This window comes from Falco punctatus, assembly GCF_963210335.1.
Source record: "Falco punctatus genome assembly, chromosome: 9".
In the NCBI taxonomy this organism is placed as follows: Eukaryota; Metazoa; Chordata; class Aves; order Falconiformes; family Falconidae; genus Falco; species Falco punctatus.
The window spans coordinates 40,610,016-40,636,694 of NC_137589.1; the positions used below are offsets into that span (position 1 = coordinate 40,610,016).

Below are 26,679 nucleotides of genomic sequence, written 5' to 3' on the forward strand. Positions count from 1 at the left end.
TTGTAGGTGTACCTGTCTCAAGCCCTATCTCTGTTCTTACTTCCTTAATACCCCTCAAACCTCTTTTAAGGAACTTTATCCCCAAGTCCCTCTCTGGCTCTACCTCATAGATACAGTCTCTTCAGACCTATAGCATTACTTGTACCCTAGCCCCTCCTCTGGCATGATCTTCTCTTGCTCCAGAATAGATTCCTCACGCAGATCCTAGACCTAATTTGTAGCTTTCCTGGGGCTGCTGCTGCTGTCTGGCTCTGCTTGCCACGCTCACACTACGTGGCACCGCTCTCTGTCGGTGAGGGCACCGCCAGCGCCGCGGCTACCGGCCCGCTCTCCACCCTGGCACGACCTTGCGCCTTCTACTCTCTACCGCTCCCCTTTCAGCGATCGTATTTAACGTGGGTTACAACCAGAGGTGGACTAATGGGGGAAGAGGTTTAAGCGGACTGAAGTTTTCCCTCTTCTAATGCCACACACGCGATCCCGGGTTTCGGCTCCCTCCTCCGCTGCGGGCCCTAAGGCTGCCTCTCCACCGCAAGCTGCCTTCGCTCAGGGGCGGGCGGCACCACCCCCAGTCCCCTCACGCCGGCTGTGCCTTACGGGTCCTCCCTCTGCGCGCCCCGTCCCGCCCGCCGCCCGCCATTGCCGGGGGGCGGCAGCTACGCCTCACAGCCCGGCCACGATGGCGGGAGGTGGGCGGAGCCGCGGCGGCGTGCGCGTGCGCACGTCCGTGCGTGGTGGCGGCTGCGCGCGTGCGCGCAGGCGGCACGTGGCGGCGGGGCAGCATGGCGGCGTGGCGCGCGGTGCCCAGCGACCTCTTCCCCTTCGTGCTCACCTTCCTGCGCGAGAACCGCTTCGAGGGCGCCGCGCGCGCCTTCGCCAAGGAGGCGGCGGCGGTGAGGGGGGGGAGGGGAGCGGGCTCCGGCGGGGGGCGGGGAGCGGGGGGCGGGGAGCGGGCCCCGGGCAGGGAGCGGGCCCCGGGCGGCCTGCCGGCGGCACACCGGGCACGGCACACGGGGCGGCCTGGCCGGCCGGCAGACTGACGCATCCTATCTCGGTGCAGAAGGAGCAGGACCCCAACGCCGCCTCCCTCCTGGACATCTTCAGTTACTGGCTGAGGTAAGTGCCGGGGGGGCCGGGGCTCCGCCGTGCTGGGCTCCCGCCGCCGGCCCTGCCTCCAGGTGCCCAGCCCAGCCTTTCTCCCCGTAGGTCTCCAGCGGCCAGGAAGAGGAAGCTGGTTGCCAACGGCCCCCAGGTGAAGAGGAAACCCTCCTCCAGCAGCGATGGCAGCTCCAGCGAGGAGGACGAGGTGCCTCCAGCCAAGAAACCAGGTGGGGTTTGTGGGCGGCCCCGGGGCAGGCCAGGGTGGTGTGTGGCAATGGCCCCTCACCTGGATGTACCGCTCAGCTTCAGCAGCTCAGTTGCGGTCCTTCAGCAGCCATCGAGGACTGGGTTTGTGTTGACTGCTCTTGTTTCTGGTGCATCTTTTGCGCATGACATGTAGGGTGTGTGTTCATCCTAGCTAAGGGCAATCTCTGTCCAGTTATAATTAAAGCACGTCATGGTTTGTGTCCACTGGAAGGTTTTAGCCGTTCCATTTGTCCCTTTTGGCTGAGACTGGTGAAGGCGTTGGGCTGTGTTGAGTTTTGAAGGTGCTATTGAGGTAGCACCTTTGTTACCTTGTCTATATTGAGATTCAGCTTTCCAAACACTCACTGATAGGATATTTCAGCAGGGTTACTTGTGCTTGCTTCAGCACGTTCAAATTATGTGTTGGTTTAAACATTGAGTGAAACTGGGGTTTGAGTGCATGTAGATTGGGCTGGTACTCACTTAATGGGAAGTAGCTACCTCATGATTTTATTTCCTCACTGTTTTCCAGGGAGGCTCAGTTTCACTGAGAGCTTTAAAGAATGGTTTCTCATCTTGCTATTGTAGGAAGACTGATTCAAGTTTTACAATTGTTTTCATATTTGTTAAAATACGCATAATTTGACAGAAGTCCTACATGGCTAAGATTTATTAGGGTCCTCTGTATTGGTGGGCACTATGACCTGTTTGATGCAGGGTAGTATCCTTGAGTCCAGAGAAGTACCAAGCATCCTTACTCATCTGCTGCTTGTGTTAGGGTTACCACCTTTATTTCTCTCAAGCCTGTGTCCTAGTGCTATCAAAAAAATGTGTCCCTCCACTGCACTTTGATATGTGGCAGGCTGTATTTTTTCTTTTTTTTTGACCTGGAATTGATTTTGTGCCTTGCCTTAACTACAGCATATGCAAGTTTGTATGTGTCTAGCAGTAGATTTGCGGGAGAGGAGGAAGAGACAGGGAGAGTCATAGAAAGAGTCTTCAACCTGAACCATCCTAAAGCTGAAATTCCACTTGGAATTTCTGATCTTTATTTGATAAGGACACTTGCAACTGTAACTTGAGGCAAAATGATTTATTTTGCTCTGTGTTGTTAAAAAGCAAATCACTAACCATAAGGAGTGTATTTGGCTAAAACATGTTAAGCAAAGTGCCTGGAACCTTAATGCAGCTTGCAGTGGTTCTCTTTGGAAGCCTGCATTTGTTCAGTGGGTTTTTGTAAGCTGGAAGGTGTGGAGACCCTGTTAATGTTACCTCAGCCTATGGGGGTGCTTTCCCTGTGGGATGTCCTTTTTGGTGACGGAAGTCTGCACTTCAGTGTGTACATGACAAAAATCTAGAATTGGTTTTATCCTCTTGCCTACCCATTTTGGAGTCTTCTACCGCACCCTGCTGGCTCAAAAAACAAAGTCAGTGTTATGAACTTGAGTCATGGTTTAATGACCTTTCCCCTGATACACACTAGTGCAGGATATAGGTACATGAAAGTTGTGAATTAACTTACCATCAGCGTGGTGTCCCTCATTTGCAGCTAAAGCAGCAGCTGTGCCCAAGGCAAAAGCAGTTTCTTCAGCCAAGAAGGCAGAGAGCAGCAGCGAGGACTCGAGTGATGATTCAGATTCAGAGGAGGAGGAGAAGCCAAAAAAGGTCAGCTTTTCTTTCCAGACTCTAATACATGTTTGACAGTGATTGGCAGTAGCAAATTTGACCAGCAGAACTCTCTTTTAAATTGGGCTCACTTTTCCTGAGCTATGAAGTGCCTCGACTGCTGCAGGTGCAATGTAAGAAGACATTGCTGTAGCAGATGATGTGCCATTTGGACTAGTCCCATGAAAAATGAATTTCACATCCAGCACTCGCTTGAATTCATATCCAGGTCTGCTCCTTTCTTTTATCCTAAGATTGCCAGGGCTTACTTCCCACCCCCCAAGAAAGATTTATTTGCAAGCACTGTAATAAATTTAATCTTTTTTAAAATGTGTGTATATGTAAAAAGAGAATCTTCTCTTTGCTTTTTCTTGCTGCAGTCATGGTTTTGAGAAGGGACAGGGGTGAAGAATGGTGTCAGTGTACACTAGAGGAGACCAACCAGAGTTGCCCAGTTAGTATTTTCAGTCTTCAAACTAGTGTAATCTGGAGAAGGAAGAGCACAGTGCCAGCCTCAGAGCTGCCCCATTTTGAAGAGGCAGAACTGGAGGCTGAGGTGCAAAGGAAGTCTTCCACGGGCTGCTGGGAGGTTTCCCAGAGGAAAATTTATCCAGAGGTTTTCAGGCTGTAACCATTAGGCAGAGTGGTGTTTTCAAGTCAAAATGGTAACCTCTGTGAAAGCTGTTTATATACTCTCTTTACATGTCCCAGTTGTTAGTCTCTTTTTCTTTTCATGGGTACAAGGGCTAATCACTTTTCCCTTCTGTTGTTTAGAAAGGTGCAAAACCTGCGGTGAAGCCAGCTGGAGCCAAAATCCAGCCTCAGAAGAAAGCAGAGAGTTCCAGCTCTGACTCGAGCAGCTCAGATGAAGAAGCACCAAAGAAACAGCCACCAAAACCAGCAACACCTAAAATGGGTACATCTTATTGTGTGTTATGAGTCAAAGTGCAAAACCAAAAAACCCAGGGGAGGAGTGGTGGGGACTGTACCTACATGCAAAGGCATATGTATTAACAAACAGTCTGAAAATCTGCTGTCACTGCCATTTGTACATTGTACTGCCAGTCTGCTTCTGACATGGAAAAGGTGCAGAACTGATTGTAAATAAAACATCTGGTCTCAAATGCTGCATTGTTTGCATAAGTAGCTGTAACCAGCAACCTTAACTGCTTAAGATATGCTTTTGACAGGGTCTTCCCCTCAAAGGGCAGGGAAGATCTTTACTTAGCCTTTAGTCCTGGGACTTCTGGTGGTCTAGAATGATAGTTTTCTGAAAACTCTCTAAGCTTGCAGTAGGATAAACCAACAGTCTTGTGGTACTGCCTTAATTTGCCCTATTGGATTCTGGTGGTTCTTTTCTTTCTCTGATACTTCATGCTGAATGTCATTACCCCTCACCTACCACGGCATATTTTCTGATGTCCCTTTTTACTTCTCTCAAAAGGAAGTAAAGCTGCCCAAGCAGCCACAAAGGTGGTCAATGGAAAAGCAGCAAGCAGTAGCAGCAGCAGTGAAGATTCTGATGAGGAAAAGGCTGCACCAAAGAAGGTAAATTAGACAGTGAAAAACTTCATGAATACTGTAAAAGTCTAGTAGTCTAGTATGGTTGGGTACATGTGTCTTGCAGGTCCTGTGAAATGGTGTAGACAAAGGCAGAGACCTCACAGATGCTGAGCACAGCATTTGGGGCTCTTAGACCTCCTTCTTCTTTATACAGTGGGATTATGTGTTCTAGCACCTCTCCATGCACTGACTTTCTTCCCTAATACCTCCTTACCACTTCCTCTGCTCCTTCCTTTTACAGGAAAACATCTTACTGTGTCATAACCATATTGTAGTCTCCATTACATGTTCACTTTTGCATGACTCTTCTGTGCTTAGCTATCTGTAACTTTGAGTTTTCCACTAGGCAGTGTTAAAAAATGCTTTCTGCAATACAAAAAAGCCATAGTTGTGTTAAATCAGTTGACAGTTGTTATCATTTGTCAGTTTTGTGCCCCTTAGTCAGAGGAGCTCCTCACTGGGGATTCATGCAGCAGAAAACAACAGCAGAGTGGCCAGAAAGGTCATAATGCTTGTGTGTTTCCTAAAATTTGCATTTGAGAATCTTCATTAGTCTTTTCCCTTTTGTCTTCCAAATTTGCTCTCTTAAGTGAGGTGTAGAGTTAAACAAGATCCCCATCAAGCTGTCCCCGCAAGATTTCTGTAACTTCTTTTTTTTTACATTATTTCTTTCCTTCTTGTAATAAGGCTATTCCCAAGAAATCGCTTCTACCGAAACCTGCAGCCACTCAAGCATGTCCAGGGAAGAAAAAGCATGCCAAGGAAAGTTCCAGTAGTGAGGACTCATCTGACAGTTCGGATAATGATAAGCCACCTGCAAAACAGAAGCCGAAGTCTGGTGAGTACTGAATACCACAGCAGGTACATGGACGATGCTTTCTGCGAGTCCCACTGTCCTGGGAGAAGTGTGTGTACAGCACAGGCAGGTCTTGCTGCACACGAGGTTCCAGGTGGTGCTGTTGGTGGCACTGTGAACCAGAAATACAGCAGCTCTTTTCATGTGGGCTGTTGAGGCTAAGCTTACAGTTCAGCTCCTCTCTCAGTAAAGGATGAGGAGTGAGAGGGATTGTGACAGACTCTGCCTGGTTTGCGTGTCTTCTATTCAGGTAGCCTTCAGGTACATTCTTCTTGCAGGTTTCCTGTCTGCTGGGATTTGGGAAGTAATTTGCCAGTGGTATCTTTATTCTGTAACTGCTGCAATTTAAGCTGGTTTATGCTTTGTGTGAAGTATGCAGGTCTGTTCAGTTGCAATCCAGCTGAGGGGCTAAAGGGGCCTCTGTTCAGTATCATACAGGGCTTTTAGGATTCCAGTAGAGAGCTGATGTGAGTGGAGGATCAAGCAGCAAAACTCAGTCTGATCCTGTAACCAGAGGATTTGAGAAGGCAGTAAATGGAAGCAATCAAAAACTGACATCTGTTTTTTTCTGAAAAAGTTTGGCAACACAAGCACCCATTCTTCTCAAAGTGTAGAGGAAAAATCTGCAGAGGTGGTTGGGTCTGCTGAACCCTGAGGAGAGTCAAACTCCCAGTGAAAACAGGAGGTTGCAGTGGGGTGGGTGTAACCTGTAAGCTGGTATCTTTGATTGTAGCAACGGAAGGGGAATAAATGGAACCAAATAGTTAGAATAAAGCACTTCTGATATAACAAACATCTCATGTGCTGTTCACATAACCATGCAGGCTTTTGAACACTCTGTCTCTCTTCCTAGGTCAGTACAGTGCTGTACCTCCTCCTCAAGATACACAGACAAAAAAAAGCCTTGCCAAGGCTCCTGCAAAAAAGGCTGAGAGCAGTGACTCTTCAGACAGTAGTGATGAGGCAGAGCAGGTGCCCCCAAAGGGAGGAGCAGGTAAGTTGTGAGGAGAGGAGGCTGCAGAGGAAGTACTGCATGGTGTGGACACTGTTTTGGCAGTGTCTTGGTTTCCTTGAAAAAGCCATTTGACTTTGGTCTGTGTTGCTATTTGCTTCTCTAGAAGCTTCTGAGTAATTTGATGACATCCCAAATAACACTTTGTACAACTTGCGGATTCAAAGTGTGTGCAGGTTAGATTACTTTGTACGTGTTGGTTTGAAAAGTCATCATGATCTACTTTAGAGGAAATAAGCCAGGCCCATTACTGCAGCTGGCCAAGTCCTTGCTTGGCTTCCAGTGTGCTGGCTGAATGGCTGGTGCACTGAGAAGGGAGCTTTTCCACATCTGGAAAGGTCTGGGTTTTGGGACAAAGGTTTGGTGTGGATGTGGTCTGTTAATTTTAAACTTGCTTTTGCAGGCAAAGCAGTAGTAGCTAAAGCAATCCCTGGTCCCCAAACCAAAGCTGTGGCTACCAAAAAGCCTGAATCCAGTTCTGACAGTGAGTCAGGTAATTCAAGAAATAAAGTCTTGATTATTTTTGCATTAATGTTTTTATTGGCCAGGTTGCTGTATGTTGTTATCTGTACAATCTGTACGTATCTGTACAATCCTTTAGCATATGAGCTTGAAAGCTTCACAGTCTCCATAGCTAGCAAGACGTGCTGCATTTCCCCTCCAAGTTCAAGGTGCTCCTTTTGTGTACCTCGGCACCTCTGGTGCCACGGTAGGGACTGTGGCTGGCAGCTGCCTGTCTGTCTGCAGACTGTGTTTTCTGGTTTTGTTGCCTGCTTTCTCACAAATTGATGAGGTTTTGATGACTGTTACTGGAGTGCGCAGGAATGTTGGAATAGGTCAGGTTTAACATTCCAGGTTGCTGTGACATACAGTACAAAGGCATATTTGTACACAGGAGTCTCCAGTCCATTCTCAGACTGCTGCTAAACACATCTGATACAGGAAATAAAAAGCTAAAATGAGATACTGTGCTGTTGCTACCTCACTTTCCCTGCTTTGTCAATTTTATCTCGTAATTTCTTGCCTGTTCTTTGATCTTTACCACACAGCTTCTTTTCTCAGTGTTTCTTCTCCCCAAGTTTGTTATTGGTGATACCTGTACTCTCTTTCTTCAGTTCCTTATTCTGTACTTCTTCTACATTATTCTCCAGACATCTGCTTCCTTGTGCATGCATTAGGCAAGAATGTGAACTGCTTGTTTCTACTTCCTCCCAACAAAGATGATACATGGAAACATGAATGCTGTCCCTTGATCATTCAGGTGTTCATCAAATGCTGCTTATTGACAGTTATCTAGTGGCTCAACTGGGTGACAGCCCTTTTTGCTTTTCACTTCCCCATGAGTTACATACCTGTTGTTACTAAAGTAACTTGCACCAAAAACTTACTAACTTAACACTTTTTTTGTTGGTTTGTCTAGATTCTAGCTCTGAAGATGACAAGAAGAAGGTAGGGACTAAGCTCCCAGCTAAACAACCAGTGATAAAGAATACTTCCAAACCAGCAAAAGTAGCCGTCAAGCCTGGACAAGCAAAGAAAGACTTGAGTTCCTCCTCAGACAGCTCAGGTATTGGGGTAGGAGGAAAGGAGAATCTCCACATACACATTGTGCTCACTCACACCTCTGTGTTTCTAGGCAGGGTATGAGGGTGCGGTTGGACAGGAATACAGATTTTGCAGCATTGTTTCCAGCAGCTTTTGAAGCGTGTTGCATCAGCATTGAATCTGTAGGTTAGCTTCACGTTGAAGAAATGAGGCTTTACCTTGATTACTCTTTTCCTTTCCGTTCTAGATTCTGATAGCTCTGACAAGAAGGCCCCTGTGAAGCCCACAACTAAAGCAGCAACCCCTGCAGCAAAGAAGTCACAAGCCACAAAGAAAGCACAAAGTAGCTCTGATTCAGATAGCAGCTCAAGCAGCTCTGAGGAGGAGAAGAAGAAAGGCACTCCAGCTAAATTAGCTGGCAAAGTGGGTAAGCCGGCATCCAAACCTTCTACCCCAGCTCCCAAAGCTGGCACTTCTGACTCTGATAGTTCAAGCAGTGAAGAAGAAAAGAAGCCAGCAGTGAAACCAGCCACCAAATCTACAGGAGCAGCAAAAGCAACTGTGGGGAAAAAGGCAGCTGCTTCTAGTAGTAGCAGCAGCTCATCTGATAGTTCCAGCGAAGAGGATAAGAAGCCCAAAAAGGTGGGGAAGGTGACACAGAATGGTTCTAAGACCTCTGCCTCCACAGAGAAAGCAAAAGCATCCACACCAGCAGCAAACAAACTGAAGTCTAAGCCAGCTGGTGGCAGCAGTAGCAGCAGTGAAAGCAGCTCTGAAGAAGAGACTGGAGAAGTCAATGGAGGTATTGCCTACAGTCTGGGAAGTGGGTCTGTCAGGTAGTGTTACTGAGCTAGACATGAATGGGAGCTTTTCCTAAACAATATTCAGTCTAGTTTCTGTGTGCTATTAGATTATGCCATCTGGTGTAGTGCTGAGAGAAAAGAGCTAGTTTTTAATTTGGTGTGATCTTTTTTGTCTGTATTGCATATCTGATGGCAGTGGAATTTGTGGTAACATTTCTGTACAGTTGTCAGTTGCCATCTGTGCATGCACAAGGTTGTTAGTGAGAGAGCAAGGCATACTGCTGGAAGACCTTGTCCCTGTTGAGTGGGACACCACCACAAGTGATGCCCCAATGTGCAATCTCAATCTTTATCCCTCCAGGAGCAAAACAACTTTGAATGCACTAGCGATGTGTGCAAGTGCATACAGTGTGACTCCAAGAACTGGCAAATTTTAACCAACAGAACTTTCTCAAGTGCACTAAATCATCAATATAGAGGTACCCTATTCCACAAAATTACCTTTATCCGTTAGGATAGGATGTCAAAATTGTTGCTTACCCAGAATGGCCATTAGTGTCTGTTAGAGCAGTCTCTTTTCTGGGTGAAGTGATGCAGGGACTGATTCTTACACCTGTGTGTCAACACTGGGTTAGCATTCTTGGGGGGGGAGATGCCTTTGCCTTTCCCAACACCATGCTTACTCCCTTTTGAAGTTTTACTGCTGTACGTCTAATAGGCACGATCAAGAAGAAACAGAAGAGGGAAGATGTTCAGGAGTCAGAGACACCACACAGTAAAAAAGCAAAGATCAAAGCCAAAACACCACACACAGTTCCCAAGGTGAAACAGGTGAGTGAGGGTGGACTGTGGTGACTTGTGGGAGAGGCCTCCTGAACAAGGAGGTTTGTTCTGGGGAGAGGCTGGGCCCACAGGATTACTTCTGGTTTTGCAATTGAACCTTGTCTGGAGAACACTGGGAAGTGCACGCAGGTGTATAATGTTATTCTGGCAAATGTTGATTGGATATGCTTGCGTAGGAGCATCCCTGAGCTGTCTGATAAGAAGGGAAAGAATTAAGAACCTGAGAAATACTTAAAGGTGGAAGTGATGTGAACAGAGCTCCACCGTTGCAGGGAAAGGAGGGAAGAAGGTTGTCACTAGGGGGGTATCATGCATGTGTATGTGCTTACTGAATCTTATTTTCTTTAACAGCCAGCCTCTCCATTCCGCCGCGTAAGGGAGGAAGAGATTGAGCTGGATGCCCGTGTTGCTGATAACTCATTTGAAGCAAAGGTAGGGCTAGGTAGTGCCCAGAGCAGTAACGCTTGACCTACGCAAATATGCATCAGCAGAGCAACCTCGGCACGCTTGCGGGGAGTCTTTTTGGTGGAAACGTTTTCCACCAGGAGGTGGTGGTAAGAGGCATGTGAGCGCTGGCAGGAGGTGTGTGGGAGTGGTACCAGCTCCAGTGTCAATGTACTGGTGTTTGCTGGGTAGGGTGAGGTGCAAAGCATTGCCTCTACCCTCTTGGGTGCTGACCTGAATTTTTTTCCTTTCCTCCTTCAACCCTCACAGAAAGGAGCAGCTGGTGACTGGGGTGAGAAGGCTAACAATATCCTGAAATACACTAAAGGCAAATCTTTCCGCCATGAGAAGACAAAGAAAAAACGAGGCAGCTACCGTGGGGGCACTATATCGACCCAAGTCAATTCCGTCAAGTTTGAAAGTGACTGAGAATGTTTCCTTCAGAATTTATAAACCATCTGCTCACCAGAATGGTTTGGGTGGGCATGTGGACATTGTGGATGTCAAGCCTGCCTGGAACGCTACCTCCCCTAGCCCATTGCAGGGCAGGCAGTTCCAGTGTGGGGATGTGGGAGAATGGTTCGATGTTTCCCCCTTTTATTTCTTATTCTGGTTTAAGCCCCTACTTTGGAACCATCCTTGAGCTGGTGTTACTGGCACCACTAGGGTGACCTCCAAGACTTAAATTTTCTACAGTCTTATTTTAAAAGGCTGGCAGTGATTTTTCGTTTTGGTTTCCTTCCCATCTAGTAGAAGGAAGATAAATCATTCTCATGTATCTTAACCTCCCACTTCTTTTTCAGCCAGTTTAACTCTTGATACCTGTGAAATGGCAAGTATTGTAACTTGCCTTTGGCTAGTTACTGTAAGAGCAACAAGTGATTTGAACCCTCTGGCTGTAATAACCAGCCCCACATGACTTTTCAAGTTGCAGTGTGACCAAGTCTTTTTGATTTCCTTCTTCTATGGTTTCACCTTGCAATAAATCCCTATCTTCCTCTTCCTTCCACTCCTGTTGAGGCCACTAACCAGAGTACTTGGAGAAGTGGAGTCTAAATACACCTTAGGAGTTGAGTAACTATTGTAGTTGCAAGCTGGGGGCTATTGTCAGAAAGACCAAAGTCTATAGTACTGCTGTGGCAGACTTGGTAACACCTTGGTTGGGAATGTAGCTGGAAAGTGGAGGTTGTGACGTTTGGCTCAGTGGGAACGGGTAAGGAGGCAGAGGAGATCATGCCCTCTTTTCTACCCTGCACTGCTTTTTGCTGTGTTTTTGTTACAGAGGCTCTGACTGCCATGTGGTGTTACTCCTTGTTCTCTCTGAACACGAAACGTGCCAGCTTACGCTTACTCCCAGCAGCATGTGCCGTGCAGCCTGTTAGGAGTCGAGAAGAATGTATCATTAATGCCTTAAATTTCTTTTCTGGGTTGGATCACTTGCTCTTTGAGCTGTCTTCCATCTGTTAAGTCCCTCTCGAGAAGTAAAATGCCAGTTTCCCTGTAGCACTAAGGCAAATAAAGCCTGATGCTGTAAGGTTTGAAGTGTTGGCTACAAGTACATGTTCCGTATGGGGAGCCTCAAACAAGTTCAGTAACTTGGAGCCTAAACTGAGACTTTGTGAGCAACTGAGGTAACGTAATGGTTTGCTGCTGCTGAGAGGGGGGCTTGTTTTGCCTCCAGCTGTTCGACTGCAACCATATTTCTAGTGTGACTCACATCTGGTAGAAAGTGGTTCCCGCAGCTACTTTTTTCCCCGTGTTAGGTGGGTTAAGTCGAATTTAATTTGTGGAGCAGGCTGCTGAGCCCATAGCCAGTGTGACCTGAACAGTGGTAGTGTGTGTTTGCAGAATGGGCCGGTGGGCTGTCAGAACTGCTTGCCCCGTCTCATGAAACTGCCAGCCACCGAGAGTCTGTGCAGGGCCCGATTGCCATGTTTCCATTCCCTCCCCCAAGGGCGAGAGTGGGGAGAACCCTGTTATTACAGGAAGCTGCATTTCTGCGCAAAGCAGTGTCACCTAATTGAGGGTTGGATTAGGCTTGAGGAGCCACCCCCATATACATGAGCTGCAACTTGTTCCGATGAGCATTTTTCAGGACTTCCCCCTCTGGCTTGCACAATCACTGTGCATTCTGGGCTGCGGTGCAGAGGGATGCAGGAGACCACGGTTACTACAAGGAATTAAAGGTTAGGGGCTGAAGGAAAGTGGGAAGGGAGGATTTTCTGCCTGGGCATTTGAACATCTTGCTTGTGATTTGTCAACCTCCATCTGGTTACGGGAGCTTATATTTGAAATTAAAACTTTGTAACTACTTTCTATGTTTTGGGGGTATTTTAGGTGTGAGAATTTTAATGTGTCGAAAATAAAAAAGATTGCTGCCTTTGTAATGCGAGTGGATCTGATAGTTAAAGGTGTGTGAAAAGGGATGGTGTTGGTGCTGGGGATACTGCAGCACTGTATATGTCTTGTCTAGGTAGATGCTCACATGCATGTAACAGGCCTTCAGGAGTGAAAGGTGGCCTGTGCAGCTGGCTGTCAAAGGGCTTTCTAAGAAATTTGGATAAAACTGATAAAACTCTAGAATTATATTTGCTTCTATTGGGACAAACAGGTTGGTCGAGTCCCTTTCTCACCAGAATATCCGGTTAGCTCTTCTCAAACATCACAACCAAATGCAGTGTAACATAAGCGGCACTGGCCTGTGGGAATAAGAAGCAACAGGCGTTGGCAAACATTTCCGTATATACCTGGTTACCAGAACTGGTTTCTGGTAGTCCCCTTAGTTCCCTTCCTCCTCGGTGACCGTGTGCGCGACGGGCAGGGCGGGCGCAGCTCTTGTGTGCTCCCGCGCTTGGTTTTACGCCCCTGCTACGCCTCTGGAAAGGGGGGGCTGGGAAAGGTGGGGGCTCCCCCGGCGGCTGGGGTGACGCTCCGTGAGGCGCTGGGGGGGGCAGCTCCCCGCGCAGGCTCGGCCGCTGCCCGGTGACCTGCAGCCCTGCGCTCCGCGGCCCTGCGCGCCCAGCCCGGCTTCCCTGCGCGGCTCCGGCTGGGCTCAGCGCTGGAGCTGGGCGAGCCGGGCACCCGTGTGCCAAACCCTTGGGGTGCCCTGGAACGCGGTCCCCCGCGCCCGAGCTCCCCTGTGCGTGCTCCCCGTTCTGCTGTCCCCAGTAACGTGTGCGCAGGAGGATGGCGTCCTGGCCCTGTGAGCATCCCAGCCGGGCACTGCTCGCTGGAGTGCAGTGAGGCAGGAGAGATGCGGGGACCCCGCTCGCTGGGGGGATGCGGCGTCAGGAGGGGTGCGGGGACCCCGCTCGCTGGGGGATGCTCGGGCGGGGCAGGGGGCAGGGCGGGAGCCGCGGGCTGGGGTGGCGGGGGCGGCTCTCCGCGCTCCCCCCGCCCGGCCCGGGGCGGCCCGTGGGCCCCGCCCGGCCCCGCCCGGGCTGAAAGGGGGAGGCGGGCGGCTGCTCCCGTCCCAGCGCCGCCTCGGCTCTGCGTGCGCACCGGGCCGCGCCGCCGGCCGCGCTCGCTCAGGTGGGTGCCGGGGCGGGGATCCGCAAGGCCGTGGCCGCTGCTCCTCCTGCTGCCCGTCCGCGCACCGGGGGCAGCTCGCCGTGCCGAGAGGAGGGGGAGGCTGGGCGGGGGTCCCCCTGCCCGCGGGGGTCGGCTCGGTGCGGGTGGGCGCTGCGGGGTGGGCTGAGCCCCCGGCCGGGGCGCAGCGGGGGCCCAGCGCCGGCTGAGCCGTGCGGGGCTGGAGCTTCGGCACCTGGGCGGGCGCTGGAAGCGCTGCTGTGACTCGCCTCATGCCCCTCCGGGAGGGGGTCCCGGGAGCGGGTCCCGGGAGCATCCTCTGCTCCTGCCCGGCCGCCTAGCCCCAGGCATCCCCCGCTTTGGTTGTGGCAGCTCAGCCAGGTCTCGTTCCTCCGGGGCGCTCCGAGCCAAGAAGCTGTTTGGTCTGGGTTTGCCTTTCCTTTTTTTTTTTTCTTTAACGTGGGGGTGTCACTTGGCTTACTGAAGATAAGTAAGCGTCTCTAGCTTCTCTGCTTCTGCCAAATGTGATCAGACTTGTCTGTCAGGACTCTATCAATCCCCAGCGCTTCCTACACAAGGTTTCACAACCTTCTGGGATGTTTAATGACTTAAAACGTGGCCCTTCTCTGTAGAAAGAAGCTGAAGTGACAGGGCAGTAAGCGGAAGACTTGCTTCCTCCCTGCTCCTGGCTGCTTCTCTGCAGCCTGGTCGGTCGCACCTCTCCAGCTTTCTCTGCAGCCTCCAGAACCTGCTCAGCTTGGCTGCTGTACAGGTGTAATTGCTTCTTAAGACCAAACCCTGCACAGAACCGTTGTGTGCTCTCATGTCGAGATGTATGGCTCAGGCGAATATTTGGAAATGGCCCCAAGCCTTTCTGTCTCCTGTATCCAGGGATTACAAATGATATTCCCAGGTGCTCCCACACTGCAGCTAGACCTGGGACCACTCACAGGGAGCACAGCCTGGCGTCGGCTGCCGCTGCCTTGCAAGCATGTTACAAGTGAGGGGGAAAGGCCACCTGGAGGAACTTGCTGTTGTGGAGCACTGGGGGGGCACAAACCCTCTGTCCATGTCAGAAAACAGCTGGGCAGCCTGTGGATGTGGAGTAGGGGGAACCTTGCTCACCACCTAGGTGGGATGGTGAGAGGCCAGGTGGGGAAGCAGGTGTGTGGTGTTTTATGCCATCCCCCAGCTCAAGTTGTTGCAGGTGTGTGAGTTAGAGACCTTTTTCTTTTCTCAGTTGTTATGGACCAGTATTTTCTTTAGTACCACAGTTCCCTGGCTGTGTCCTATGGACTGCCCACCTCCTGCTGGCCCACAGATTTCCACCTTGCCTGTAGAGCTTCCCCAGTAAAACTCAGATGAGCCAGGAAGGATGTTGAAGATGGACCAAAGTCCTAAAAGTTTGGAACTGATTGGGAACGACATCAGCTTTTGTCCAAAATGGATGAGGACAAGCAGAGTGCTTCTGATGCCACGGTGTGGAAGCAGTAGTGCTGAGCGTGGTGCAAAGCACAGGTTGTTCTGATGCTGACTTGATCACTGCTGTGGTTGTTCCCTTGAGTCTTTTGGGGTCTGGGCTTTCTTCATTCTCTGTGTTTCTCGTGAGCTGCTGTGAAGATGTTGAAAGAAAAACGCCAGAAAGGTACAGTGTTTTGTGCAGATCATCTGTGCGCTGTTTAGTCTGTGTGCAGATGGTATTTTAAAAAACTTGGGGCTGTAGGCTGCCCGGGGAGGCTTATATTTGAAGGGGAGGTGGCTTTTTTTTCTTGCTTGTTGTTTTCTGTATTAATACTAGTATTGGTATACTGCAATACTAACATTAGTATTTTAGTGTTAGTGTTGTTTCCCCAGGTGATGGCTCTGGTGAAACAGGTGTCTCTGGTAACCCAAAACCAGAGCACAGAAACCCACCAAGCACTGAGTTGGATGTGGTTGATGGTTAGACTTCCCTTTTTCAACGTGCTGTTTATTAAGTTTACTTTATACAGCATTGCATCCTCTAGGTTTTTACTAGAGATTCCCCTGGGCAGCTCCTGCTTGTAGTGTGACATCTTCCCACAGTGGCAGAATTGCTCTGCCAGCTGCTTACCCGCCTGCTTGCACCCGGTTTTGGCTTCCATAAATTAGCCACAGCCAGGCTGGCTGTCATGAACTTGATGGTAGCAGATGGCCCTGTTTTTTCTGGATCATATCCAACAGATGAGGCAAACTTTGGTTTCTTATTCCAGGAAGAGTTTTGAGCATCCAAGTGGAAGATGCATTTCCTTGTGGCTTCAAATGAGTTGTGCTGCTTTGTTAACTCTTGAGAAGTTTACACTGAAAACATTTCTTCTTATGGTGGGCAAGAGCTGGATAGAGACTAGGATGCAGGAAGGGAAATAATTGTGCCCTGTTAATATGGGCTTCCAAGCCCATTGCAGGAACTAGGCAACACAATACTGGAGGAAAGGGAGAGACATAAGCAGCAGCGTCCTTGCACTGGAGTCCATTCACTGCTCTTTCTTCATGGGCTTCCCTGCCTAGACTGCTTGCTGTCAGAGGTTTTAGTACTTCAAACTAGTAAAAATCACCTGAATTAAACATCTCTCTTTAGAGCTGTAGTTTTTCAGTTACTTAAGTTAAATTGATGTAATTTTCCATCGATACCAAAGTCGTTCCCTGTCAAATGTGTTAAACAGGGCAAAATCAAGGGGCAGATTTCAGCCCAGTAAGAGTTTTTTTCAGGGTAGGGGAATTCAGAAGGCTGTTTTCTCTCTGCACCCTTTCTGCTGCCTCCCACCCCAATGCCAATGCCCTGCCGTGGCTTTAAAAGCAAACTGCCAGCAGTAGAGGGCGGCCAGACACGCAGGACAGGGGGATGTCATGAGGGGGCTTCCCCCTGTCCACCCCTCCTGCAGCAGGCTCTGGTCCTGGCTCTTGCTGAGATGCCCACCCTGCCCTGCTTGCTGAAGCAGTGAAACTGAAGCTTTTGTGGCATGGGCTTTTTCAGTAGTTTTGTTGAACCCTGACTTCTGGCTGTCAGTGTTAATGGTGGTGTTTGGAGGGTTGCTCTGCGTACATCAGCCGGTCGGTGTGGCTTTACTGAGTGCTTCTCATGAAAACAGGGAAGGGTCTGCTCTGCAAGCCTTCTCCTGGCAGTGGCAGTGTTACTTCTTGCAATATTTAGCCCCTAGCCCTGTCCTTTCAGACTGCAAGCAAGGAGGTGGTTCTGTCTGCTCCATTCTCAGATCAAGCGTGGGATCTGTTGCTTACTTGCATTTCATGCTTCTGCCAAGGCGCATGCTGTGAATTCACCTCCCCGCAGCATCACGTTCCCGTGCCCAGCGGTTCAGAGGCTTCATGGAAGCCCACTGGCCTACAGCCAGCACCCTGTGCAGGAGGACCCTGCTGCAAAGCTCCTGGGGCACCTTCGTTGTCTGGTGCTGGTAACAGGTAAACAATGAGGCGAGCAGGTGGACTGCGAGGCCATCTAGCCCTTCCGTGCTTACAGGCTGGTTTGTCTTTCCCCTTTGCTACCAGCCTGAGATACTAACAGTGACTGGCTACTGAACAGGGGACAAAGAGCAGAGTGCTGCCCTTTGAGCTGGTATTTGCCTAAAAAGCAGGGATGTGCCTGGCTGAAACTCTGATTGATCTGGGGATGGAGCCATGGCCAGGGTACCTCTCCAGGGGTGCATGGAGCAGAGATTGGCACTGGTGGTAGAAAAAAGGTCCCTTCCTGCAGCCTAGCATCCTCTCACCACTTTGGAAGATTTACAGTCTCCCTTGATGCCTGGGCAGGGAGAAGGGGTCCCTGAGCCAGCACCTGTAGGGGTTGCTCCTGATGTTAGAAGGGATGAAGCAGCCAAGAGCAGTTTGTAAGCCTCCTGTGCCAGCACCTGCCCCTGGCCAGAGGGCTGAGGTCGACAGCTTGCTTGTCATGTGCATGCTGGTAGCCCCTAGAGGGTCCTGGCAGAGCTGAGGGTCTCAGCAACATCTAGCGCGTAGGTCTGTGTCAGGACACAGCCGTTGCTGAAGATGGGTGACAAATTTTTTCTTTTAAATAACTACCTTTCACCTGTGCTGTTTCTTCACCTTTTACTTGTTGCTCAATGAGAAAACACACCCCACCCCACACATAAAACCATTTCTGCTGCTCTTCTCAGCATACTTACACATGTGTGTGACCTACTAGGTGCCCTGGGACAAGCCTACACCTGTTGCTGCCATGGAGCCTGTCCGGAGCTCCTGCTGGCCTGGGGAAGCCCAGCAGTACTGGGCTGCTGTCCCTTCCTCTCTCCTCTGGAGACTGCATGTGCTCTGGATGTGCTGCACCATGCCGTAGCTGAATGCTTTACCTTCCCTGCTGTTGAGCAGGATAAATCCCCCCCCCCCCCATCAAGTATGCTGAGAACTAGACCAGCTCTGTGGGCTGTAGCTCCGTGGCAACCAGCCTGCTGGCACAGGCCAGCCTGTTCCCACTGGCAGGGACGCAGGATGCTGGCCATATCCTTAAATTTCCTCGCAGGGCTTCTGCCCTCTTCTCTCCAGCCCATTGACTTTGCCTTCATCCTCCTGGAGCTCTTGCTCTGTGGGTCTGACCACCCCCTTGGTATCTGCCAGCATTTCTCATGTTTCTCGTGTCTTCTGCAGGCACAGCCACTCAGCTGGCCCTGGGTGGGAATGTGGGCGCTCGTAGGGGTTGCCTTTAAGACAGGGGAGGGTCTCCGCTGGTGGCTGCCCTGTTTCTTTCCCATGTCTTGTCCCCACTTGGGACAGGGAAGCGGTGCAGGAGGTGGGGAGAGCATGGCACTTCTACTCTGCCATGTCTGCGCCCCCACATGCTGTTGCTGGCCAGAGATACCCAGCTGCTGAGGGGAGTCTGAAGATTGGATAAGATTGGATCTTATCCATGACTTTCTTTACTGCCTCTTAATTGATCAGGCAATAGCGGAGAGGCTGGCAAAAAATCTTGTACCAAATTCTGCTCAACCACATCCCTGCAGCCCCCCTGGGCTCAGCGTAGGGGGCCATCCAAAATCTGCTTATCATTGTTCCCATCATAACTCCCCCCCGCCCCCCACCTTCCTAGCATGTCTGAACTGGGTCCTCAGGACATGGCTATGCTTCTAACTATTCCCAAATAATTATCGCTTAATTCTTCTCCCAAAATAATGTGAGGTGTGGGTGAGGTGCGTTCGCTTCCAGTGATGTAGCAACATCCCTTGCACAACAGAGACGTTGGGTGTTTCACCAAGCTGGGGGTGGGATGGCGGCCGTAGGAGTGTGACTAAGGGGCGTCAGCATGCTGCGGGTGTTGCGCGTTATCTCTGGGGCTGCCTTCTGGGTTTGCCTTCTTCCAGTGCATCAGCATCCTGGCGCCTGCTTTCCTTTCCCAGCCCTTTCCCTGGAGCCTCCCCACCCTCCCATGGCTGCTCTGTGGCAGGGCTCCCCGGGGCTGCGGTTCCCCGCAGAGGGTCCTGCCCTGTGCCGGGCTCGCTCCCGCCCGGCTGCGCTGGGCAAGGTGGCTTGGCAGCCTCGTGAGGGCCGAAGCCGGAGCGTGCCTCGCAGCGTCCCCACCGGGCTCCACAGGTCTCCCAGCGAGATCACAGACATCAAGGGCTCCGAGGGAACCGGCCATTCTGGCTGGGCAGAAATAGAAATGAGATCCGGCTGGGTCGGTAGTGGTAACTGGGGGCTGAGCAGCCAGTGGCGGTGCTGGTGCTGTGACCTAGCAGAGCTCCTCCAGCCACTCACCCTCCCTGACCCTCTGCAGGTGGGTCTGCTGGCTCCTGAGCGGTGGGAGCACAGAGAAGTGGGTTTGAATTTCTGGAAAACTCCCCTGATACACCATGATACCTGACTTTGTTGGGGATTTGTGGGTGTGTTTTTATGGCTTTTTTAAAATTGCTTTTTGTTGGCTTTCTGGTTGTTTGTTTTTTTTCCAGCGATGGACTCCAGGTCACTCCCAGCTCACAAGCTTCTGGTCTGCAGCTACAACCCTAGTTGTCAGTTGCCCAGGTACATGATGGAGCATTTCATACTATATTAATGGCATCTTTCTCTCCTTGCAGCAATGAAGATGATAAAGGTGCTACCGGGTCCTGCTGCTCTTCTCTTCCTAGTGGCTGCATTCGCTCTGGAGCCATCCCACTGTGCCAAGGTGTTGATCATGCCCACCGTCGTCTTTGACAGCCACTTGCGAGTCTTCATGCGAGTGGCAGAGGCGCTGACTGACCGAGGCCATGACCCCGTGCTGCTTCTTCATGAGAGTCGGGATGTGGAAACCTACCTGCCTGGCTTCCGTGTGCAAAGGTACTGGGGTATCTTCAGCACAGAGAGTGCGGACGCCTGGGTGCAGGAGAAGATAAAGCGTGTCTTCCAAGGGAAGATGACCTCTCTGGAGATGTTTTCGTTTTTGGAGAAGTACCTGGAAAACTGTGACCTGGTGCTGGGAAACTCCACCCTTCTGCAGAAACTCCAGCGTGAGCACTTTGATCTCCTGCTGGTGGACCCCAATGAGATGTGCGGCTTTATCCTGGCCCACATCCTCCGTGTCAAATATGCTGTGATCTCCACTGGCTTCTGGTTTCCAGCAGAGATTGGTGCTACTTCCCCCATTGCCTACGTCCCTGAGTTTAACTCCCTGATGACAGACAAGATGGGCTTCTTTGGTAGGACTTGGAATCTCCTAGTCTACATGATCACCCGTGTGGCTACAAAGTTGGTCATCCTGCCCAAGTTTGAGCGTCTCATGGAGAAGCACAGGGTGGAGCCCAAGACATCCATGTTGGACCTTGTCCATGGAACTAGCCTCTTCTTCCTCTGTAATGACGTCGTGCTGGACTTTCCCCGCCCAACGCTCCCCCATGTCATTTTCACAGGGGGGATCCTTGCTGAGCCTGCAAAGCCCCTTCCAGTGGTAAGTGCAGGAAAGCTCTAAGTTGTGATGGCACATCAACCCAGGGAGTTATCCAGTACAGACCTCCTTTTGAAGAACCTCTGCTCTGAAGCCCCAGGAGCCTGGAAAGCTGCTGTGTTTTGGCGCTTGGGTGCGGCAAGGAGACTGGGAACAGTGAGGATCTTAGGGTTGCAGGGAGGGTGTGGAATTAAGTTGTCCACCCTGAAGCGGGATTTGGTTTCACTGTCCATGGAAGATAGCATGTGGGAGTCCTGGATTGGCAGTGTTGCCCCTGGGATCTGATCATGAGTAGTATGTTTGTTCCTACACTTGAAGTGGAAGTGGGAAGAAGAGTCTCCATTGCTTCATCCATGATTTATGTCAATCCAGAAATTCCTCCTTGATCCTATTTCTTTCAGGGCATTTCTGCCCTCGAGCTTGTAGTTTTAAGAACACATAGGGGAAAGCTGTGCTTGTTTCCCCCACCAAATTCAATGTGGAATTCCAAGGTGTGCAGAGCTGAAGTGTATCATCTCCTTTTCCTCAAGGTCCAGCCCTGAGAGAAAACTCCCCAGGCATCCCAGAGTCTTTCTGTGGCCTGTGCCACACTATCCCCAGTAATAAATCCAGAGTTACGAGCTCTTAAATGCTCCAACTGAAGGCAATACTGGAACAGAGCAGACTTGTCTGCCATTCCTCCCATTGCCTTCCCACTTTTACAAGCACTGGGAGGGGATAAAGTGGGATAATGACACTTGGGCAGTCAGGTTGTCCTGATGTCCTGGCTGAGGGACTGAAATGGAGAAAAGATTCAAGTTTCATATGATTCGAGGCTTGTCAAGATCTCTGGCAGCTTTAATTGCGACAGTGAGTGCTGATTTTTTTTTTCCAGTTAAAAGGAAAAAGCGAGGTTAGGTGCTTGAGAACAGAAGTTCTCTGGATGCATTCGGCTGCACATCACCCTTTCCCGTGGGGCACGGCATGCAGGCAGTGCAGCTCACGTAGGGTGCTCCGAAAGCCACGTCAGAGCACGGCTACCTCACAGCTCTTGCAAAACGCTGGCTTGGTCCAACCTGGCCGCGTACGTGCCTGCCCTGTAAAGAAGGGAGTTGTTTGCTGGGGCATTACTCATGTGCTTCATGGCTTCCAGAACAGAGCCCAGGGCGCCTGAGGGCAGAGCGATGGCGATGAGAGTGGGGCCCTGCGGTAGGTGGTGGCGGTCGTGCCAGTGGGTAGGTGTGTTCGCATCCAGGTTATGGGATGCCAGCAGAAGAGAAGGGTCTCTAGAGGTCTAGATGTAGCTTAAGAAATCTCCCGTGTGAACTGGAGCAGTTACGTGATGAAGGTGTTTATTTCCTCGTGTTTGAAACGCTGTGATCGGTTCCTCTAATTAGGACTCTGTGAAACACCAATGTGTGTTTGAGAGATGGTGAGAACTTTTGGTGGTCAGCTGTGCTTCCCTAGCAACTTTCACGCTGTTTCTGCAAGTCAAATGCTAAGGCCCAATTAGAATGGATAACGTAATCATTGTTTTATGAGTCACTGTAATTTAGAAAAGTAAAACTAGGGTTTTCTCTTCTTTAGCAGTTTTGGTGGTTGTGTTGCTTAAAGGATGTGAACCCAAAGAGGATGGAGAAACCAAAATCCCTTAGTTGAAAACTTCTTTGATTCTTGGCTGTTGAGTTGTTTTAGGGCTTTTTAAGCATATCTGCAAAGATTGGTCTGAGTCCCTGAAGCACACAACGAAGACAAATATCCCCAGGCAAAACCACTACAATAGGCTTTTTAACTCCTCTGTACTAAAATCCTCCAACCTGTACACTACTATAATATTTTATATTCATTATTATATTAATATCATATTAATATATTTATATTCAGAATATTAATATTCTGAATTAATTATCCTATTTTTCTCCTTTAATAACAGGAAGAGCTATTTTTTTCCCCTTGATGTTCTTCTGTGGTGTTTATTTCAAGGAAGTATTCCTGTCCATAGACAGACTTTGTGAAACTTCCCTGAAGTGCTCCTGACTGGGGCACACGGGAAACTTGAAGCCAAGCAGGATCCATAAGGAGAAATAGGCTCAGCCCAGCCTGGCATAAAAGGGAATAGTCTGTGTTTGCTCCACGGCAGCTGTGGTGCCTGATTTCTTCTCCCTGCAGCCTTCTGGCCCTGGCTGGAAAAAAATAGGGAGTGTTCTAGATACACAGCTGTTAGGGGCAGCCTCCAGATGAAAGACAAACAACAGTGGTGTTTGCTGGAGCTGTACCCACCGCTGCCCAGTGACCAAAAAACCTAAATCTGCTGTCTGCAAGTAGCTGTCAAGGGTGGATAGAAGCCTCCCGGCAAGATGGCAAAACCTCCTGCCGCCTCCAGGAGCCTTCGACGTTGAAGCATTTGTGGGGAATCTCGGCGAGATGCTTCTGGCTCTGCCTGCACAGTCTGGTCTGTTGTACCAGACTGGGCTGGAGGCACTGACAGGCCTCCTGCCTTAGCAGTGGTGGAAAATAGCCTTCCTCTTTTTTTACTCCAATTTCCTTCTCTGCTCTGGCTGCTCCTGTGTGGGCCCTGTGTTTCCAGAGCCCGCCTTGCCAAAGAGTAATTGCATTAACACTGAAGCAGGAGGTAATGTATGAAATGCCAGGTCTGGACACCTCCCTGCAAGCTCCCAAGCCTAGCAGGTGCTCAAGTAATTTCTGCCTGGCTGGGTGCAGAAATCACAGTGGTTTTAGAGTTCATTGCCTGGTGAAAACCACGTAGCTTTGTGCTCCAGGTGGACTTGGCTTCTTCCAAGTCCAAAGCAGACAACTTTCTGCTGGCAGAAGCAGTGGTGGGAAGGGCCTTTCTCCAACAAGACTTCAAGGCAGCTGTGTGTGTTTTGCCTGCAGGGTCTGCGTCTCTGGGTGGAAGCAGCAGATGCAGGTGTTGTTGTTGTCTCCTTTGGCATTGGGATCCGAGCTCTTCCGAGCGATTTGGTGGAGAAGATGGCTGGCGCGTTCGCTCGCCTCCCGCAGAGGGTGGTGTGGAGGTGAGGAGGGGATGGGATTCCTTTTAATGAGTTGGATGAAAATCAGTGTTGAGGAATGATTCATCTCAAAACACAGAATTTGCTTTCCATCTCTTGATCTGATTGAATTTATAATTACTCTGTGTGCTTCTTTTCCCTTGTGTTTCTTTTCTCCCCCTCCCCCCCGCCACCCCCAACCTTTATCTCCTCCCACAGATACTTTGGGCAGAAGCCAAGAAACCTGGGTGAGAATACGCTGATGATGGGGTGGCTGCCCCAGAACGACCTGCTAGGTAAGGGCTGGGCTCTGTGTGTGTGTGCCACTAGCAACATCCCTGGAGTTTAGCCCAAACCACAGCAAAGGCATGTGAGGACAGCAGCACCTGTGTGGGTCTAAGTCTGTTGCTTGTTGTGAGTCTAATTTGTACAAAACATGGTCCTTGCCTAACACCTGCTTGAAGCTGCATCTTGGCCCCTATCTCCCTCCTCCTCCAGGTGCTACTCAGCAAGTTTGGGGCTACCAAAAGGCAGGTGTGTTCCCAAAGGGTAACATACTCTGCTCAGCATGCCTGGCTTTCCCTAAACAGTAAACATCAGCGCTGTGTGCTGAGGAAGACACCAGCAGCCCTGTTCCAGCGTGGAAGGCACTGACCTGCTGCTGTTTCTTTGCCCACAGGCCACCCCAACGTGAAAGCCTTTGTCAGCCACTGCGGGATGAACGGTGTATTTGAGGCAATTTATCATGGGGTGCCAGTGGTGGGGTTTCCTTTCTATGGGGACCAGTTTGACATCATGACCAGAGTGCAGGCAAAGGGCATGGGTATCCTCATGGACTGGAGCAGAGTAAAAGAAGAGGATCTTTACCAGGCTGTCGTCACAGTTATCTCTGACCCCAGGTGAGGCATCGGGAAGCACTGAGCTCTTCCTCGATGCAGGCTGTGCGTAGGGACCACTGTGTCTTTGTGTGGAACCCTGTGCAGCCTGTGGTGGCTCCTAGACCGAGCAGAGCTGCAAGCATGGCTCAGGCGGCCAGACTTGTTAGTGCCTCAGCATCCTGAGATGCGGTCCAGGAGGAGATGCTGCAGCATCTGCTGTTAGGGAGCGTGGTCCAGTCCTGTTTGACTCTGTAATTTTCTTAGAAAGCTCTCTGAGATGCTGAGGCACAACCTCTTCTCCTTTTAACACCAGCCTGTCATCAGGGAAAGTGGGATCACAACCTCACCTTGGGATGTCCCTGGTCTTGCCCAAACAGCACAGAGAGGGGACTGCAGGTAACACTCCCTCCATTCCTTCTGACAGCCAGATACTCTGCCCTTTCCTAGATCTGCTGCAGCGCAGTGATGCAGGGCTCCCACTTTCTAATGGGGTGCATGCAGCTGCTAGTGTTGGAAGTGCTGTCAGAGACCTTGATTATTTTTATTATTATTATTTTTGGGGGGTTACCTACTAGGAGCTCTCAACTACTGACTTCAGCATAAGTTGTTAAGGTGGGTGAAACTGTACCTTAAAGGATTTGGCAAGTCATCAAGTGTGCGGCTGTTGCTGGTGAGGTCTTTGGGTGCAGACTCCCCTCGGAAAGCAACAACCCCCATGAACCCACTGAGCAGGGACTTGGGAGCTGAGCTGCCAGCCTTGTTAGCAAAACACAAAGTGAAGCATGCTCTGCTTCACACTGCCATGGCTAACGCTTGCCATCAGACTGGCTTTCAGAGGCATATGTGAAGAGAATCATGGAAGAAGTTTGCTGCTACCCCGAAGCATTATTTGGGACTTGAAAGCTCCAGTGGACACCGCAGACCAGTTTTCAACGACGGAGCTCCTGTCAGAAGGATAACTTCTTGTCTTCTCCCCTTGCAGCTACAGAAAAGCAGCCAAGCTCATCTCGGCTTTGCACCTGGACAGACCGATGCACGCTCTCAACAGGACAGTGTACTGGCTGGAGTACATCCTCCGTCATGACGGGGCACCGTATCTTCGCCCAGCTGTTTACGACCTCTCCTTATATGAGTACTTCTGCCTGGACATCTTGGCTCTTCTCTTGTTGTGTCTGGCTGGTGTTGGATTCGCCCTCCACAAGTGCGTGGTGTGGTGCAGAAGGAAGGGGGGCAGCCCCATGTACCAGAATGGCAACTGCATGAAAGGCCACTTCACAGAAGAGAAGAAGTTGCAGTAGTGGCTCAGCATGTCCCAGGGCACATCCCGTCACTGTGAAATGAACTGCTGCCGTGCCAAGAAATGTATGGCACGCAGGCACGGAGCGAGGCGAAAGATCGGCAGGTCTGGGTGAGGAGAGGGGAGGGAGGAGCGCTGCAGGGACCTGCGTGCACACCTCGGTGTGCGGCGCTGGGGGCGGGGGCGCGGGCTCAGGCGTGGGTGAATGCACTTGGCCAGGATGCTGGGAATGGGGCATGGGTAGGTAGACTTCCAGGGAGATGTGCAGGTTGTTCCCTTTGTATTGCAAGTCAGGTTAGATGTTGGTGTTGCTCTTTGGGCTTTTTGGATCTTCTGCGGAGGCTCTGGAGGTAAGAATAACATTTCATGTGTGGCAGACACCCTTTTCTCCTCTGCCTTGTTACCCAGAGCCCTGGGGGTCAGGATTCCTTTATATGCAGGTGAGGAACTCGCGTAGAGCTGTGGACAGGGAAGGGCACTGAAAGTATCACCTACAAGAGAATGAAATCGGTCTGGTTTAAGTTCTGTGGGTAAATATTGTTCTTCCTGCTTCAATCAAGCCATCCTATTTGTGTTTGAGCTAAATTATTATTTTTTAAAATAAAGTTATATTCTTTCTCCTGTGTGGAAGTTCTCTGGCCTTGGTTTAATGTGGACCTGTGATCCTTGTGACAGGATGTTGTTCAAGCAAGATTAAGTGCGTTTCCCTTCTTGTCGCTGCTGCTATGGTCGCCGCATACCTCTGGATCCCTACAAACCTCCACCAGCAATTCCTTTTGGTCTTCCCACAGGATTTCAGGCAGTGCCTTCCCTCCCCGCCAGCATGTGACACGCACCCATGCCCATGGAGTCTCCAAATCGGTGGTAAAAGAAGAATTTGGAACAGATGCAAGGATGGCAGGAAGAAGAGACAGTAGCTGGGAGAGCTGGTCCTGGGCAGTGGGCCATGCAGTAAGTTTATAGAAGCAGCAAGATCTGCTTTTTCTGAAGAAAATGCCAGTGTGAAC

At 50.4% G+C, this 26,679-nt stretch overlaps 2 protein-coding genes across 4 annotated transcripts; both read left to right on the plus strand.

Moving 5' to 3' along the window:
• Positions 1-735: 735 nt before the first annotated feature.
• Positions 736-12,470, plus strand: NOLC1 (nucleolar and coiled-body phosphoprotein 1). The gene is made up of 14 exons (XM_080400802.1): positions 736-893; positions 1,061-1,116; positions 1,207-1,328; positions 2,897-3,012; positions 3,787-3,928; positions 4,457-4,560; positions 5,263-5,413; positions 6,285-6,425; positions 6,847-6,936; positions 7,864-8,010; positions 8,236-8,790; positions 9,510-9,622; positions 9,986-10,066; positions 10,349-12,470. Exons 1-14 carry the CDS (start codon positions 783-785, stop codon positions 10,505-10,507), a joined length of 2,088 nt encoding a protein of 695 aa, XP_080256928.1. The 5' UTR covers positions 736-782; the 3' UTR covers positions 10,508-12,470.
• A 426-nt stretch (positions 12,471-12,896) lies between these two features.
• Positions 12,897-26,297, plus strand: LOC308069067 (2-hydroxyacylsphingosine 1-beta-galactosyltransferase-like). 3 transcript variants are annotated; one of them, XM_080400804.1, is made up of 7 exons: positions 12,897-13,609; positions 19,663-20,510; positions 23,382-23,521; positions 23,717-23,793; positions 24,177-24,396; positions 24,689-24,771; positions 25,358-26,297. In XM_080400804.1, the coding sequence occupies exons 2-7, from the start codon at positions 19,665-19,667 to the stop codon at positions 25,636-25,638; spliced, it is 1,647 nt and encodes a 548-aa protein (XP_080256930.1). In that variant the 5' UTR covers positions 12,897-13,609; positions 19,663-19,664; the 3' UTR covers positions 25,639-26,297. The 3 variants fall into 3 exon arrangements, with proteins under 3 accessions (XP_080256930.1, XP_080256932.1, XP_080256931.1); XM_080400806.1 differs by lacking the exon at positions 24,689-24,771; XM_080400805.1 differs by lacking the exon at positions 12,897-13,609 and having other exon boundaries at positions 13,616-20,510.
• The last annotated feature ends 382 nt before the right edge of the window (positions 26,298-26,679 follow it).